The sequence below is a fragment of the Tupaia chinensis genome, unplaced genomic scaffold, assembly GCF_000334495.1.
Source record: "Tupaia chinensis unplaced genomic scaffold, TupChi_1.0 Scaffold146837_1, whole genome shotgun sequence".
Taxonomy (NCBI): domain Eukaryota; kingdom Metazoa; phylum Chordata; class Mammalia; order Scandentia; family Tupaiidae; genus Tupaia; species Tupaia belangeri.
In genome coordinates, this window is record NW_006206691.1 from 2,705,765 (window position 1) to 2,725,082 (window position 19,318).

The window sequence follows — 19,318 nt, forward strand, 5'->3', positions numbered from 1 at the left end:
CTGGAACATTTTTGGTATTCTTTTTATAAAATGTTATCAAGGTAGCACTAACTGCTTGAAACTAGTGGTTGTGGCTATTCTAAGTGCACCATGAAAAAGTTAGGTTAAATGAATGTAATTAAGATATATGACACTGAAACCTTTTCTTCCTGCAGCTTTTATATAGCGTGTGTTAGAAACTGAAGAGTACTTACTAATTGAGATCACTTTTTTAAATGTTTTATAGTGTCCTGATTCAGCATGTAAGCAGGATTTATTAGCCTACCTTCAACGAATTGCCTTGTATTGCCATCAGCTTAATATCTGCAGCAAGGTGAAGGCTGAAGTTCAGAATCTGGGAGGAGAGCTCATTGTGTCAGGGGTAAGCTGGGATTGGGCTTCACAATGTTAAGGTCCCACTGTTATACTTCCAAGGCAAGCATTCTTGGCAACAGTACTGCTAAAAACCCCAAACTGCAGTGATTCATAGGGAGGCTTTTTTTAAAAATAAATGTTATCACCATTATTCCAGACCTTACAATAACTCACAAAGAGCAATTTGATTTTCCAATTACCCCGTGTTTATACTAGCCTTGTAAAATCTCCATTCTTCACAAGAAAACTAATTTCATAGTCTGGAAACTCATTGCCAAGCTGTGACTATTATAATTATTTGGGGCTTTTGTATATTTACTCTTTGTGAGTGTACTTGCCTTTGTTAGTCCTAGTAATTTTCATTCTCTGTTCAGGAGCCAGCCTCTCTATGTGTGGACTGCTGTTCACATGTTAGAGACGATGAAAACAATAGGATTTCATTCATCAGGTTCCAATGCATACTAGGTTACCAGTAACCCTGGAAAGCCAGATGTTTGAATTTAATACAGGTTGATGTGCTGTTGCCAAAAACTAACGTAGTTCTCAAACACTAACAATTAGATATTCTTTCCTCAATCACTCCAGTGTTTTTCTTCTCATGAAAATATGACTAATTATCTAGTCCATTTTCATCAAATGCATAGAAATGAAAAAGTCAATGAATGTTTAGAAGAATCACGATTTCTTGGCAAGATTTTCAAATATATGTGTTGAGGTTCTTCACCTTGGCTCCTTCTCCTCACTCAGTCCCTTTCTCCCTACACAGGGTACCAATTTTTGTAAATGACCGGCAAGTCCAGAAGTGTGGTTTTTGTCACCTTTCATTCTTTTCCCAGTCAACCATGCTGTTGCCATTTATGTGTGGAAATCACCAGGAACATAACATCTTCAATGCTTGGTGATAATCAAATTGCTCATGAAACACAATTGTTCCTGAAGCCAATTTTGAAAAATCAATGATTTGACCATTTGGTGAAAAAAAAAATGTGGAAATCATTCTTAAACCCAAATATGTCCATTTCTGTGTCATTTTGCTTGCAGAAAGCATAACTGGGAAAAGAACTGATCTGGCTTGCATGGAAACACCATCTAAAAAGCCCATCCTACCTAGATCCCAATATGTTGGCTATTTTGTGCCTCTTCCCAAAGCACAGTCACCTCTTTACATTTCCAAAATGATCCTGCTTTGACATTCTTCAACAACCTAGAGCAGTCTGTCTTGCAATGTGTCCTTTCTGCCAAGCTGGTAACTGTCAAGGTTATCTCTCCAAAAATTGATCAAGACATTGCATCTCCTTTGCTTCCTATCTTATCTTCGGCCTTGATGGTATAGTTTCCCATACCACTCAGCTTTCATGTCCATCTGTATACAGCACCTGTGAAACTTGAGTGCTTTTTTGTTCAGCTTGCCTTGTGTGCTTTCATTTGTGACTTTCCAAATCTTATTATTTACATGGATGCACAAAGCATCTTTGTGGATCTCAGACTCCACAATCTCATCTGGGCGGTATTTTACTGGCAGAGCTGCTTTTCATCATCCTCTCAGTCCTCATTGTTCGTCACTGCCTCCCAAGCTTCATTCCCATTGTCTTTTCCTCATCTAGATGTAGTTCCAACCATCACTGGCTTTTATCACTTGCACTGTTGGCATTTGCGGAGGTGTTTGAGACTGAGAACACCATCAAGAAGCCTGTTTCCTTCTTTGAGTCTTATTGGCAAAGTTCATAAACCCTTGCATGGGAGAAGGCTTCTTTTAGAGGAATGTTATACAACTTTATAATAATTCGGAGTCAAATGCATTATAAATATTTGCTATACATTGCTCAGTTTGGGGCCTGCTCTTGGCCTCCTCATGATTTTTTCCAAGCTTGATTGCTGTTTGGTGCCACACCTGCATCTGTAGTCTGCTGTCTTTGCCACTTCTGCTTCCATCTTACTCTTCATTTTCCTTCACTGATGGCCAATGGAGAAAAAAGTTAATATGCTTATTGTGCAAAATAGCCACTAATGACTGCCTTCCGAGACCTAAAAGAGTCAAGAACGTGAGACCCCATACACACAAACTTTCAATGATTTTGCCAAGAAAGTTACACTCATGCTTTGGACCCAATTTTTTTTATTGTCTGGTGTGACAGAGTTGCTATATTTTCTGGAAGAAGCCATTGTAGTTTAACGTGCAATCAGAAGAAATAAATACTTGAGCCTTCTTTCTTTTCTTCCTATATATTTATATATGTGGCTTCTTCTCTAAAATATATGAAAGCCCCAAGGAAAGTTATATTTATTCAAAGTCAAAGTCTCTGCCAAAACAGAAGGGATTTGATGGATTATCTCCATTTTGCCAAGAAAAATGATTTGGATGTCATAACCAAGAGCCATGTTTTTCTGCTGGCATGGTGTATGTATGTTAAACAAAATGCACAATTATTTACCATGTCAGCGTGTTTATGTTTTTATGTGATTCTATGTGTATAAAATGGGAAAGGCCTCATGTTTTATGTCTGCTTTGGGTTTGTGAATGGGAGAAAGGAAAACTTCACAGAAGAGAATGGGTAGAAAGGCTGTGAGCTATGATTGGGACAGACAGAAGTACAGGATGTGTGTGTGTGTGTGTGTGTGTGTACATGCTCTCTCACACAACTGCTGTCTAAAAAGCACCATTAGTTTTCTGACTGGCAATCAATTGTTTTAAGTCATTGGCTTAAACCTTCCTTTACAGCCTAAAGGTGCCATTCATTTAAATCTCTAAGTAGAAAATGTATTTGTGAGCCAATTCAGCTCAACCTGGTTACCAAAAGGAGTAATGGGAAAGAAAAAAAAATAATTAAACTAATGGGATGATAGAAATGTTAAACTGAAAGTAGAGGAAACAAGAGTTTCACAAGATTAAACAGCCAGTTCGTCTATAAATTAGCTTTATGTGTTTGCTTAGTGTTTATTTATTTAAAATCCTAAGTTTAAAGACTTTCTGGAAAAAGGAATGTTGAAAGGATTAAGAAAAAGTAAAAAGGGAAGGTGAGAAGGAAGAGACATGGAAAAAGAAGAAAAGATAGAGGAGAGAGCAACTTAGCCACAGCTTATCATAAATTAGTTTAGTGTAGGTCATGTCCATTAAACGTAGCAGTATTATATCATGAGAGAAAAGCTTAGCCAGATTTTTTTAAAAGTATGGAAGTACTATTTTTGATACAAAGAAGTTCCAGTGCCATGATATGGGAATGACTTGTATACTTAAAGTTTTCTGTTTGTTTGTTTAACCAATCACTCACTAGGTTTCAGAGGATTTCATGGGCACATTTAAAAGTTAAATAGATTTGAAGAAGTAAAAATCATGCCATGACCTTTGATTATCTTTAGTTACCCAAAGATTTGTTCTTCATGTATTTATTCTGAATGAGATTGGAAAAACTAATGTAGGATGTTATAATTATGCATAATGAACATTAAACATTCAGATAAAACTGATAAAATCTACCTACATTTTTTTAAAATTCAAACACAGGGGCCAGCAGATGGCATAGCAGCTACATCGCTGGACTCCCACATAGCTGACCGTGGTTTGAATCCTAGACCCGGTGGCTTGAAAATCATGCCAGGCATGTATGTGTGCATGCCCAAGATCCTGGGAGGAGAATAGTGGAGAAAGGGATTCTGGCATGGCCTCCTCCCAGCAGGTGATTTCTCACTTTCCCTCTCACTGTCTCTGATTCTCTCTCCAGTGAGTGCCTGTGCCCTAAGGCAAAATCTCTTAAAAAAAAAAAAGTTCAAATACAACAGGAGCCCCATTTTAATTATGACGCCAGACAGAACTCAAGAACAATAACCTTGCTGTGAGCAGGACTTTGATGTTCAGGTCAGAGAGGGAGAAACTCAGGGGCAAATTATATCTGACTCCACACGCAAACTGTGCAAATTTTAATAGATTTCATTATATAAAAACGTCTTTTCTCCTACTAACAAAATACATGAGCAGTGTGGAGGTGAGGGATGCTAGCAGTTTAAGTCCTCAGGCTGACTGAAGGGAGTTCTGATCTTTTCCTTCGAGTCTGTAAAACTTTCCTTAATAGGCATGTCTGTTCTTTGTTATTTAAATCTTTCTTTTCCAATTCCAAATCCCTTTCAATTGGATTTTGAAGAGAATTTTGACAAGGTGAGCAAGTAAAATTTGTGAAACTGGTGGGATCAGAATTGGTAAGGAGGAAGTTGGAGAATAAAGGATCAGTCACAGTCATTCTTATTGGGTATGTTTCACATAATCAAAACACTTGGACTAATTAATATCAACAGGAATATTCATGGTGATAGATGAAAAACATTCCTAAAAGTACTGGAAATTGATAATATTCAAAGTAACCCTACCTGAACTGGAATATAGTCAAAGACACACATGTACAAACAAGCAACAAGCACATTTTATTTGACATTTGTTCAGTAAGCCACAGTCAAGAACTGAAAAGGCACTATGGTGATGCAAGTGGGAGTGTGCTTCTGCACCCTCGCTGGGGCTGTGTGGGAAGCCTGGGCTCAGCTCCCATCCTAACTTAAACAGCCCACACACAAGGTGGTATGCACCTATGGTTTTAAGATAACCAAGAGGATCAGCAGTAGGATTGCAACATGGTGTGACCTTGTCAAAACAAAAAATAACTAGAACTATTTCCTTCTCTCCCTCCCTCTCCTTTAAAACTATATAAATATAACAAAATGAATTACTGAGCAATGCTTGATCACTGTGACCCATCTAATCCAGCACAGTTTAGGGAAAAGTAAACGTGGAACATATTTTTATAGTGCAACACACACACATGTGGTTTGTTCAGATGAGGATTACATTTTATTTGGACAATTTTATATTACCTCTCTTAAAAAGTGCCAATATTTTGTAATGAGACAAAACTCATTAAAACAAGCATTACAGATGTGTAGAATTATATACACATCAAACAATCCCTTTTTTGGAAGTATATGTCTGTCTATAGTTAATCCTTGATTATCTCCATTGATGGATAGTAGTAGCAGGAGTGTGTGTGTGTGGGGGGGGATCTAAATTGCTAGCTCTTTCAATTTGGATATGGGATACATTTCTGTGCTCCATGTGAACAAAAGAGAGTGTGTTTCAGGACCTCATAGCGGTTCAAAATAATTTTATTCAGACCTTCCAGAAGGTAGATCATTAAGTATTTAAGCTTAAAAGATCTTTTCTGATCTAAGGAGAGTTTGAATACTCTGAACTAAGGAGAGTAAAATTAAAACAAAACAAAACTTAAGATTATGAATCGATTGAATGTTAGTGTGGATACTCTGTAACACAAAGAAAATGAAATAGGTACTGATCATCTACAGAATAGCAGTAGCTGTTCACACTCTTTGCTAGTGAGATGGATTACCTAATTCAACCTTTCTCCCAAAAAACTAACTCCCCAATGTTATGATAGAAAAACTTAAATTCTTACTCTTACATTAGGTCTTCCTTAGTTACGTTCACACCAGTAAGCTTGGTCATTGATTTTTGCACAACTCAAATCACGCAAGCCCTTAGAGGGAAATAACCCTTAAGTGGTTTCTCAGTAAAAATTAATTCTCTCGGGGTTATAAAAGTGACATTTAACCAATTTAAGGCAGTTATTTTTGGACAAAATAGGAAATTAACAAGAATTTTAATGATAGAAGTAAAAATCGCCTCGGGTATCCTAGAAAGCTGTCTATAGAATCATACCTATATATACTGTCTGTCCAAATTTAAATAGTCCTCTGCAAGGGAGGATGGTATACTGCTCCTCTGAAAGAAGTGACTCTTCAGTTACATATTCAATGACGGTGACCCAAAACATATCAATGTGATTGGTTCTAGTTATTGAAAAGATACCCTAGTCATTCCCTCATTGAGTGAAACCAATTGTCTAGCTTACTTATTTTACTCATAGAAAACACTACATTCTAAGTTCTCATTTTAACTGAGGAAACAGACCATTGTGTTAAAGCTAGGATAAAAACCAAGCAAATAACTCTTCTTACCTTAACTGGAGAGATGGATTAACTTCACATGGATCGACTCAGTGGATTGATTTGATTGCGTTTCTGTTTTAGTTTGAGGGCCTTATTGCTTGTGGGAGTAGAAGGGGTTGGTGGTTTGAGAAGAGGTTCTTTGCCCCAGTACTCTCAGTGCTAAACCTTGTTATTCAGCCAATGAAACTTCATTCATTTAGGTCGTAGACATTTTCCAAGTTTTGAGAGCCTATAATTAAAAGAAGGAAGGCAAATAATTGACACTTTATTATCAATTAATGTCTTGGGTTTTAGTTTATATTCTGAGGATAATTTGGCAGCCAATTAATAGTAATACATTGTGAATGTTTGGAAATGAGACACACAGGAGGTTTCAAGATGAAGGGAGATAACTGTGTGTACCTTGGAATATCTGTGAGACACAGGCAAATTTGTATAAGTATTTTACATAAGACTATTTTAGTTTTGAATACTCTTCCACATGTGGTAATTAATTTTACTCTGGAGATGTTCTTTATTTTAAATAACTTTGAAATATTATTTTAAGCAATGCTTTAATTGACATTAAGAGCAATGTCGTAAGAACCATCACGTTCTAAGTTTGAAGTGGTTTTGGATATAAAAGAGCAAACACAGATATCCCCATTCCCTCAAGTGAACCAAATATAGGAAGCTAAAGTGCAGAGAAAATAGCCTTTATTTAAAAATAGTATCTATAAATTCACATCTCGGTTCTTGATTTTTCTATATATCCTGAAATTTGTCAACTCTAGTCAAGAAACTGATTGTTTAAAATTGGTTATCTAAATCTATTATGAACTTGTCCCAAGAACTACTGGAAAAAAGCTACTAAAAGAGTTAAAATGTGAACCAGTTGATGTAAATTAATATAAATAGGCAAAACTGAGACAATGGATAATAAACCATATACTAAACATTATCTTCATTGTCGATGTGATGCATCTTTTCCACTATCTCAGCTGGCCAAAAATAAGGAAAACCAAAAGACTCCACAGCAAAACCAAGTAAGAATTTTGCTCATTATTAGATCTTACAAAATATTGATTAAAAAAAAAATCAGTTTCCACAAGGTATTTTTAATTTCCAGTGACAAACTAAAATCAGAGCTTTAAGGAATTGGATTTATTTGTTGTTCACATAAAGATATTTTGTGATTTGTTGAATTCAACATTTCTATATATCCCTACTATGTAAAAGGCACAGTGATAAATATTAGTTGAGTCAGGAATTTAAAGTCTCCTTATCACAAATACCAAATAATTTCCATGAAAAGGATAAATTTTTGCTGTCCCTTGTGTTTTTATTAGACTGTGTTCTATGTTTATTTTTTTCCATTTAGTTTCTCAGTTCACTGACATGTTTAGAATTCTCAGCTAGATGAGCAGGGTATCTGTTAATAGCTATCTCTGTGTATTTATTGTTTTCCTAGTTTACTACATTCTAGAAATAAAAGTGTGTTTAACTTACTGTCGTCCACATTCTGTTCCTACAGATTATTTTCTCAAGTGCTTTTTCCAGCCCAATTTAAATGATTTATAAAATATGGCTTTGATCACAGCCCTTAGAGGAGAAATATGTGCCCTGTTATGGCCATGTATCTTAGAAATAGGAAAGGCTTCTGGATGGGCAATGTGGAGTTTTTTTAGTTCAGATTTCTTGTACAGCTTCAGAACACATTGTCTTACTCTATCTTGAACAGTCATTTTCTTTCTGGGCAATAAATATATTTCAAATCCTTCATCCTAATCCTATTTTCTTGAAGGCAAGCTTTCTTAATTTAGACTTTTAATCTTCTCTTTCATCATCAGGACTATCTCTTTTATTGCTTTTCTCTGAATACTTTCATCTGTACAGATGCCTTGCTGATAATGAACTTGACTGGAACTCTGGTAGATGTTCTGTCAAATCTGCACAACCTGTCTCTTGACCTCTTTTATTCATTTTCTTTGGCAAACCTATTTTGCAACCAAGAGAGGATATCCTGGAGACATTCCAGTCAGCAGCATCTTCTAAGAACCATGTACTTTTTTTCAGCTCAAGTTTCTGCATGTGAGATACTACCATAAAACACATTTAAAATATGATCTCTTTATCGAGGCACCACCAATTTAAATCTGCTGCTGTCAACATTGATCAGTCTCTCTTACTGAGGCTTTATCTTCAATAATAACATTTTAATCCAGTTGCATAACGATTGTCTGACCATGTCTTCCATAAGGAATTACTTTGTAAATAATCTGTTGATTATTCCTTGGGGAATGTACAAATTATTCTACCTGAGTTTTCTCAGTCTTTTATACTAAGAAGTTAAACCAACAAATAAACAAAAAGAACTTTTTTTTGTAACCCCAAACAAAACTTGAAACCAGCCCTGAATCTCTCTGGTCAGAATATAATAATGAGGCCTCTTGAATACTGAAATCTTGTAATCACTTCATATCTTGTCTTAAAGGGCTACTCATTCATGCATGGGACAGCATGGGAAGTTTGCAACAGATCCACACTTGTAGTTTGACTTGGTTCATGAACATTGTCTGGAGGCTAGGTCCTAAAAAGAGTTGGAAATTATCCAATGCTGGCATTGCATCCTGTGTCAAAGAAAGTTTTGATGTTTTAACTAATATCATAACTAAAGGCATTATCACAATCAATCATACTAAATTCATCCAAAAGTCAGCACAGTTCACCACTTTGCATCCTTTTGATGCAGCCTAGTTTTGCATTGGGTTCCTGAAGTCATACTCCATTTCCAAGCAGACAATAGGTAATGACTAAGAAATACCAATGATTATAACCAAAGTTCAGTTTACTTATTTTAATATGTGAAAAATGTTTAACCCCATTTTTATTCTCATATCTTAATTTCTGGAGAAAGGTGCCTCCTTTGTTGGTTAGTGAAATCTCAAGATGTTTATTAAAAGAAAGGATAATTGCATCATTAATCTTAATGACCTTCAGATATTTTATGAGAGGTTGAAGATCCCAGTAATTTTCTAATACATAATCATCATTTTTAAATTGATAAATGACTAACACATTCCCTACAATATGAAAATTGAGAGATATCTAACTTATAAAACCAAATGGGATTGTTATAAATCATAAAAAAGCAAGGATAAGCCAACTAGTCAATGAGCCAGTGTGTAAAAATTGGGATAACATGAAAATTTATAGGACCATTAGTTGTGAAATCTCATGCAATAAAAGCTGTTAGATATAGAATTTGAATTTTGACTTAGAATTGTAGAAAATAGAAATAGCATAAGGAATACTAAAGAAACATATGCAGAGTATCATTGCTTTTTCCAATAAAGAACAGAGTCAAATATGAGAAAAATACCCTTTTTTCTTACATACCAGTTATTTTTTCATCCTTATTGTCTTTAATTCTTTAAAGATGTTCTTTAAATGTCTCGAACATTTATTTTGAAGCTAAAGATGGCAATGATGTTGCCAAATCCATAATCAGTTTGAATTTAGTAGCTTCTGTATTTCAAACTGTTCCTTAATCTGCCAATTTTGTTTAATTTTAAATTGTGGTTATTGTAGTACACTCCTGTATTTAGTAAGCTAAGAATGACAAGATTAGAAATAGAACTATATTGGCTTCCAACATAAAAAAAATTCCAAAGCAGGAATTTTGTTTCTCTGCATATGGAAATAGGCTTTGGGTTTTTACCCATTTATGATGCCATGAATTGAAAGCTATTGTTTTGAATTTTTACTTTTACTAAAATATTTCCTATGGAAAGAAATGGTTTCACTTTTATATATTTCACTAGGCAGATGAAGGTCTGGCTTCCATGCAGATGGTTTCAAGACCTGCCTGCTCTTCAGTGTCACCCACTGTTCTAGACAATATTCTTGTCTGATTTCCCCTAAGCATTGGATTAAGATCTTAAAGTTACAACTGTAGTGCAATTGCTTCTAACATGTGATCAGTGAGGATCAGTGAGTCATACAAAGTTGACCTCTGAGAGTAGAAGTACAGGTTCTTTGCTGATTATGTAAATCTTATTTGTTTTTCCACAGTTTTGAAGATAGGCTCTAACTAATCCTTTTAGATGTATATTGTATTCAGTAGGCTCCGAAACACTTGTTTGTTAGTAATATTTTATATTTAGAAAATGTTAATAGAGGATTCTAAGAATCAAAATAGGCATTGATTATTGGCTTATCTTTTAAAATATACTTCTCATACTACCTACCCTTGAGTGCAAAAGGGAAGAGTAAAATGTGGTGCAGCCCTAGCGATAATGAATGCATTAGTTCTTCAGTGATCCCAATGAAAAGGTAAGTATCCCTTCAATCCCTTCTAGTACTGGCCCGATGCACAGAGGACAAGGGCTTGATGAAGGTCACACAGCAGGGCGATGGAACCTCCAAGAAAGGCATCTTGGAACCTCGAACTGTTCCAGGCTTTAAGAGCTGTGGCCCTTGCTTTTTGTCCTGGTGATCTTCAACACCTTTATTTGGAGATTTTTTTTCCCCTTGAATCCCACTACAATTGTGCCCCATAATGCCTGACAACATAAGGTGCTTCTTCATCCTTCTCCCAAATGGTCCCTTTATCTGGTCAAAAGTCAATGAGAAATCCAAATGGCTGGGCTGCTTAATGTCAAGAAGGCCCACACATATCTCTTTCAGCACCAAATTCCTTCACATACCTCTTTCTCCCAAATACCCATTCCCTCTTCCACTCCCTAATCCCTTCCCAAATAGGGTACTTTTTTTTTTTTCTCTTGCTCTCTCTCTCACTCTCTCTTTTCTGTATCTCTCGGAAATCAGACAGGAGTTCAGAGCACTTTCACTACCTTTTATGAGGTAGATTGTGATGTCATAGATGGGGGCAGGGCTAGTCAACTTTCTACCCACCTCCCAACCTGTGCTGAGGGAGCTCCGATCGGGAGTGGCAGCAGTGATTCCTCCATGGTGAGTAACTTTGCTTTCTAATCTAATGTCTTTCACTGTAACCATTAATTCTGAAGGCAGGGTGGGCTGGGTTTCAGGGAAGTGAAAGTGTGTCCATGTAATAAGTCCTCTTTACTTAGTATTAACAACTTTGAGCAAAGGACATATTTATTCTTTGCATGGTTCAGAAATTCCACAGTACACATATATTCTTCAATTGTGATCATAACTTAAAAAGAGAAAATGGTATTTTCATTCCTTTGTTTCTCAGTCTTTCTTTCCATTGAGACTGAAAGTCATTGCATATGTGGAATGAATCCATTTGATTGTTCTTTCATGAGCTTCAGTAGGACAGACTGGTCAGGATGATAGATATATTCTTCCTTATTTGGAAAATGCCAAGGTCACAGAATATTCTTTATTGATGTTTGCCCAGAGTCAGTGGACTCTTGTAAAATCAAAGTGGTAAAAAGGCAAAGAAACTCACACATGAGAATTATCAACAAACTTGGTTTTGGTGTAAACACTTGAAAACTTTCTAATATAATCATTAAAATGTCATTTTTTTTAAAATTGTTGTTCCTGCACTTTCAAGGATGTGGCCATTTTTTAAGGTGTCACAACCAAATTTTACTCCCTTTCTTGTTGTCTATCATAACACTAATGATGTTTTGTAGGTTCTCTTGGTAGTAAGATGTAGGAATTGCTGCTGTTCTTTGTTTCATTTGTGTTTCTGTTTTTGATTAATTCTTTCATATGCCTTATTATTTAGAAAGAAAAGATCCACTGCAGGGAGAATTGTTCTCTGCTTCTTTCCTTGTGCTCTCCTGGGTACCTATTATAACTGTCACATTGTAAGCTTTTGTGTAAAAGGGCAAAGGGAGTTCACGGAAATGCTTAACTCTTGAGGGGCTATTGAAGCATCAGAGGGCATGTTTTTAAAAGGTTTGACCATCAGAATCTGAGGCTCTGTTACTTTTCATGGTGTGAGATACAAGCATTCTGGTATGGCTTATGGGTATTACAAAATATGTAAAGAAATCATCCTCTTTTTATTTTTTTCCCCAAAGTATATATTCATAGTTAACTAGCCTGGTATGAACATTTGTGTTGGAGAATTGAGGGCAGTTTAAGAGAAGTAGTCTTTTCTTTCTCTACAACTTCTTGGTTATGCACAGATTCTGCCCCCACACTCCCACCAACATTATGCGTTTTTATACTCAAAAGCCCTGGAGCTGATACTCTTCAGTACCCTAGGGTTGGCGATGGGGTGAAGCTTCTGAAGTTTTTTTTCCCCTAACCTTTCTAACTAACAAGTGAATGCAGTAGTAGAAATTTTAGGCGTGATAGGAAAAATGGGGCCTTAACTGGCCAATACGAAGATTTGGGCAATAACCACCTGTAGTAACCTAATAACACAATGTGTGTGATGATGTGGAAGTTGATGTGTTGAATATTCCTCTCATGTCTTTGACTACCTTCCATAAAATCACTAGACCTCTGAAACCCAGGTAGATGCAAACATTTGGTACCAGAAAAATCTAATGTCTAATCATAGCTCAAGTTTTTCATGTCTTTTATCAACCTCTCATACAGCTGCCAGGTAAGAAATGCTCATATTTTACAAACTCTTGGAACACAATCATCTTTAAACTTCGTGAGTTAAGAACGGTTGTGTTGTGCGCTTGTGCAAATTCAGAGAGTCTTTCATGGAATGCATTGTGCATGCACTTGTTTATCTTCATGTGCATGTTTCATTTATAGTGTGTTCAGTGTTTATTTTAAAAATCATTTTATATGTATTAAAACTATAATTTAAAAATACATACAAAAGCTGCATTAATTTGGGGTCTGAACACTAGTATGCTAATCCCATCTGTCATTGACTAGAGTAAATTACTGAGATCTTTTGAGCGTCTGGACACTGGTCCTCTTGCTATGGGTCCTATCTGTTTTTGACTCAGGGTAAATTACCTTGCTCTTTTGGGTTTCAGTTTTTCTCATTCGTAAAATGATGGTAGATGATCTAAAAGATATATTCTGGTGAATCTCTGCTCTAACAGTTCATAGTTTTATATTTTTGAAGAAATGATTATAGGAAAATAAATACTTGATGAAACTTAAGTTTTATATTGCATATAAAAATTTTTCTTGAATTACATAAGAAAACTTCAGTCCAAATTAGTTTTAAAATGTACCCTCTATCTGAGGTAGCATTATTTGTTTAATGATATATGTGAGTTTGCTATGTTCTTTTAAATGGACAATATCATTTGATTAACCTGCTAAATATCAACTACTTAGATATGTATGAATTGACAACTGAAGAAGAGGAGAAATATTGATAGGTAGCAATGTACTGATTTCGAAGACTAATTTTTTCTTATCTACATATATTTATGTTATTCTGATTATTTGTGATTTTAAAAATTCTTATCTACTAGGTAGTAGATAGACCTAGTTTCACTGGGTCTCCAAAATTCGAAATTACTTGTGCAATATTTTAGGTATTCTCATGTGATTTTAGAAAGGGTTGTTGAGCAGGACATGTGTGAGTCCTGAACTATGTGTTGCAGATATAAAAGGCCTCACTCCCGAAACTGAGGAATGTACAATCTCTTTGGATAGTCTATATACACACACCAAGTGTCAACTTAGAAGTGAAGCCCGTAAGTGCTCGAAGAACTAAGAAATATCTCTTAGTCTAAGTGGGCTGAGCTGCCTTATTATAACTGAGTTTGAAGAGTGGTTTAGACTAGTGTTTATGAGGGAAGAACAGGGATGTATTCCAGGTCTGCCAGACTCCAGAACTGTAAATGGAACTGGGGCTATCTTGTGTTTAGATGTGATATGTATCCAGATTCAATGTCATTGCTTATAATAGTTCATTTCCATACTTTCTCTGAACCCTTTACTCCTTAAACCTATGTCAACTTTCAGTATAAGAGATACCTGTTTCAAAGAGTTGAGATGGCTGCAAGTGAATGAATTGTAGTTACTATATATGGAGATAAAATCAGGCAGCCATTATTATGTGCAAAGTCATGTAATCTCTCACAGCTACAGTTATGGAAGAGAAATGTGGAAAAGGAAGAGATGAAGGAAGGAAGAAGACTCTGGTTCTGAGATATTCTAATATTCCGATTAAGGCGAAAAAGGGATTATTATTGACAGATATAGGATTATTAAATAATGATGTTGAAATGTCCAGAAACTAATGAGAATCCCTGTAACTAGGATAATTTTCCAAAGCAAATAACACTTCTCTGGTACTGAGCAAGAATCCTGTCAGATATTTTCCCCTTAACAGTCATTATTGATAAGGCTTACCCACTAAGTAAAACTTCAATGATTATGAGTCTCTTTCCCCAGCACTCTTGGAAAGATGTTATCGATTTGGGCATGATTTACCCACATTGATGAAAAAGAGCACTTATGTTCGATAACTACTGTGTTGCTTTAGATTCACAGATGATTTATAGTGTATATTTTGCATCACTTAGGGGGAACTGTTTTAGAGCTTCTTTCCCTTTTTCCATCCAAGTCCTTTCTAAGTTGTTACTTTGGCCTTTCTTAAAGACTAGAATTCCATTAGTAGAAGTACTCTAACACCCCTCTCCCAGATTCTCAGGACTTAGTAAATATATAAGTACTTGGTTTTTGATCATCTAGTAAAATGTATCTTAATTTCCTGTTGTGACATAAAAATTAACTTCAAAAATTTAACATCGCAGGAATTTGCTTTCAAAGGCAAAATGTGTCTATAAGGGAACAATGAAGTAGTGTGATCAAAGGCAATTTTACAAAGCACGAAATACTTTCAGAAATCATTTCTCAAAAATATTTTTTAAAATAAAAACCATATTGTAGATTACTTAAGGAAGCAGGAGAAATTAGGATTATGCTTATCTCAAGAGAATAATGATAAGGATGACAACTATACACCCATTCTCATCCTAGGTGTCTCTGGAGGTACAGGGTCATCAAAAAAGTCATGACATATAATGCAAAAAATGCATCATTACTTTTTTTTAAAGGAGATTCTTTTTTATTTATTTTTATTTATTTCTTTTTTATTTATTTTTATTTATTTTAATTTGACCAGAGAGAGACAGAGAGAGGGAGAATGAGAAAGCAAGCTACCAGATCTAGGACTCGACAGTCAGTCATGTGGGAGTCCAGCGCCCTTAACCACCATACTACCTGCTGGCCCCACATCATGACTTTTCTGATGACCCAATAGTTTTAGAAGTAGGATATCAAAGCCAGTTGCAGCGTGGTGGTTAAAGCCCTGGATCCCACATGGCCGACTCAGCAGTTTAGGTCCCAACCCATTGGCTTGAAAAGTACACCAGGTGCCTGTGCGTACGTGCCCAAAATTCTGAAAGGGGAATGAAGAAGGGACTATGGTGTAGCCGTCTCTCCCTGGGGAAGTGAGAAGTGCTTTCTCTGTCTCCCTGGCAAGCACACATGCCCTATAGCAAGTTTTAAAAAATAATAAGTAAAGGCTCAGTTAGATCTATAATTCAACAAATGTTTAAGTATATAACATCTGATAACCATTATTCCATATACTATGGATAAACAGATTGGAAAACAAATACAATCACTATAATAGACTATAATAATCACTATATTAGGAGTATATAAAAGTCACATGAGCCTTTTTGTAGAGAAGGGGAAGGAGTGGAAGCTTCATAAAAAAAGGTTATTTTTTTTAGCCTTTATGAATACCTGATTTGGAGTTTTCTATGTATAAAAAGAAAGAGAAGAATACCCCAGAAGAGAAGCAGTTAGTATGTATACTAGGATGACTGCACTTGGGTCAATAAGGGGTCGAAAGATGAAGAAAAGTAAATGATGAAGTTCTAAAGGTAGCTTGAGGCTGGGTATCAAAGATTTTGATACATGCTGACTTTATTTTTTTTTAAATTTACTTTAACTTATACATGCAATCACTATATATTACTTAGCTTGTAAAGTGAATTTTCCAACATGAATATATTTATCACCAGTCCAGTTGGGGATACTATATTCATTATCATCAGAGATAATAATATATGCTGACTTTAATGAGTATCTCTCAAAATAATCAGGGTATATTTAGATGCCAGATTCAGCAAGGGGGGTGGTAAAGATATGGTAGTTAAAATGCAGAACCCCGGGTCACACTACAAACTTCTTGTATCAGAACTGATAGGGGTACCAGCAGCTGGTATAATGGCTATGTCCTTAGACTCCCATGTAGTAGACTGGTTTGAATCCTGGACCTGGTTGCTTAAACTCACACCCAGGCATGTGTGCGTACGTGCCTAAGATCCCGAGAGGAGAATGGAGGAAAAGGGATTAGAGCATTACCATCCCCCCGGGAGATGATTTTTCGCTTTCTGTCTCTCTGTCTTTCTGATGAGCTCTCACACCCTGTAGCAAAAACCTCTCAAAAAAAAAAAAAAAAACTGAGTAGGTTTGGGGAATCTATAATTAACAAGTGCACCCCACACTCTAACATACAGCAGGTGATTCATTTGCATGCCAAAATTCCAGAATCTCTACAAGACAACAAAATTGACTCATTATGTTAATATTTTTTTTCCAGTTTTGGAAAAAAGAAAGTACTTCTTTAACTTCCAAGAAGGTGACAACTTTTAACAAGGGAACAAAGATTAACTTTAAAGGATTGGAGATAGTATGATACAGTATCTTGCCTCTACTAAAAATCATGCTTTATATATACATATATATTTTATATGTATATATATATACGCTCACCAGACAGAGAGACAAAAAGTGAGAAATCACCCCCCGGGGGGGTGGCCACGCCACAATCCCTTCTCCTCCGTTCTCCTCTCGGGATCTTGGGCACGCACACACACGCACCTGGTGTGAGTTTTAAGCCACCGGGTCCAGGACACAAACCGCAGTTGACTACATGGGAGTCCAGCGACATAGCCATTATGCTAACTGCTGGTCCCCATGCTTAATATTAAGATGAACGTTTCCTCAAGGCACAATCCTATCTGGGAGTCCCTGGGAGTCTAGCCTTTGACAAAGTTAAATCACCTCCATATTTATTTATGTAAATATTCTTGGGAGAAGTTTCAGAAAAATATAATTAAAATATTAACAGTAAAAAAAATGGGGTAAAATAGAAATAAGGTAATTTAAGAATGTTCCCAAGAAAATTTGTTTTAAACTTTGGTTAAGCATGAAGAGAACATTCTTTGAATGATGATTATTAAATATAAAAAATTAGTCAGTGATACTAGTAAATCTCCTTAAAGGTGTGGGGCATGGGACTGTAAATATTCAAGAGTATCTTTCATCTTTCTTTGCCATGTACTACAAGGACTTAAACATCAAAGCTAAGTTCTAGCTGTTGTACAACTCCAAAATTGGTCCAAGAGGCAACTGTTCAGAGAAATATTTGTTTCTGGATGATGTTTCTTAGTGGCACCAGTTGACTATTTTAATGAAGCCAACTTCATTGAAATATATACATTAATATTCCCATAATGGTAGGAAAAATCAAGCTTTTATGGTAATGCATTGTGACATACCTGGTCTGGGTAGAAAATATTAATTATATGGCTATCTGTTTGCATCAACAATCATTTAGGAGTGCTAAAGTTTTCTAGGTTTTCTTAATGGACAGCAGCTGTCATCCTATACCAATCAATCTGTGTACAAGGCAGAGGAGTATTCAAACCCATGAGACAAGGGAGACACTAGAGAGGTATTTTCCATTTTATTAAGACATGAGTATGAGCCCTGGTCTAAAGGCAGGTGAGCCTCACTTCTTAGTTAGCAAGGACCAGCTCTGAATACAGCCCCTAATCACTTTGCACATAGCTCATCTATTCCAGGTTGCCAGAATCTTCTATAGTTTTTATTTGTGAATATCTTTGTTTGAAAATGAAGAAATAATTGGAAACCGTATTTTCATCTCTTTTGTGCAGCGAATTACAGTGTCTTCTCTTGGCAGAGATGATAATACTATCACATTCTAGAAGCAGTCAATGGGTAGGGTGCCAGCATCTGCCATTAATAGACCAAATTACTTTTGGCATATTGACCTAAAGATATTTTAAAGCTAATTCTTTTTGTTTTTCTATTTTTTTGGAGAGGTTTTTGCTACAGGGTGCGTGCACTTGCCAGACAGACAGAGAGAGACAGAGAGACAGAAAGCGAGAAATCACCCCCCAGGGGGGATGACCACGCCGCAATCCCTTCTCCTCCATTCTCGTCTCGGGATCTTGGGCACGCACGCACATGTGCCCAGCATGAGTTTAAGCCACCGGGTCCAAGACACAAACCGCAGTCAACTACATGGGAGTCCAGCGACATAGCCATTATGCCAACTGCTGGTCCCAAGATATTTTGAAGCTAATTCTTACAGATATTTCTTACCAATAATGTGTAGCTCCTTCTTGCAATGGCCAAGGCAAATATTGGGTTGTTGGGAAAGTTGTGACATATTTTTTAATGTAAAAAAGCATCATGACTTTTTGACAATCTAATGCAGCCTTGGGTGGCTCTATGAAGATGTGCTGGGCAATATTATTTACCTCAAGGGCTAACATTTTACCTGATACAAGCCAAGCAGGAAACAGTATGATATATGATATGATGTATGATATGACACATATAATTTTGATTTTTAGAGATCTAGAGAATACATTGGAAAATACTATGTTCTCTTAAATAATGTTAAAATCATAAGCAAGATATTGCTAATTAAGTATAAATATGGAAAACCAACTCTCTCTCTTACAAGATTTGGATAGTATTGAGAAACATCCTTACTCTCTCTTGACTCTTTTTTTTTTTTATTTACAAATTGGGATAGTAATACCTGCTTAGAGGAACAACCACATGTAGTAAATAACAATAATTATTACACTACTTAAGATACATTGAAGCCTTGGTATGTGCCAGGCACTAGGTTAAGCTTTTCAAATGTACTATGAAATCTATTAGGTCTTTGCTAAAGTCATGATATATATTTCTAGGCAAAAATGCATCATGA

At 35.9% G+C, this 19,318-nt stretch overlaps 1 protein-coding gene across 2 annotated transcripts in view; it reads left to right on the plus strand.

Annotated features, from left to right (window-relative positions):
• The window catches only part of CTNNA2 (catenin alpha 2), a 917,008-nt gene that overhangs the window by 870,029 nt on the left and 27,661 nt on the right, over window positions 1-19,318 (plus strand). For both annotated transcript variants that reach the window (XM_027768558.1, XM_027768559.1), the window contains exon 11: window positions 227-361. In XM_027768558.1, the coding sequence (XP_027624359.1) occupies window positions 227-361 (135 nt within the window). The remainder of the gene's footprint in view (window positions 1-226; window positions 362-19,318) is intronic.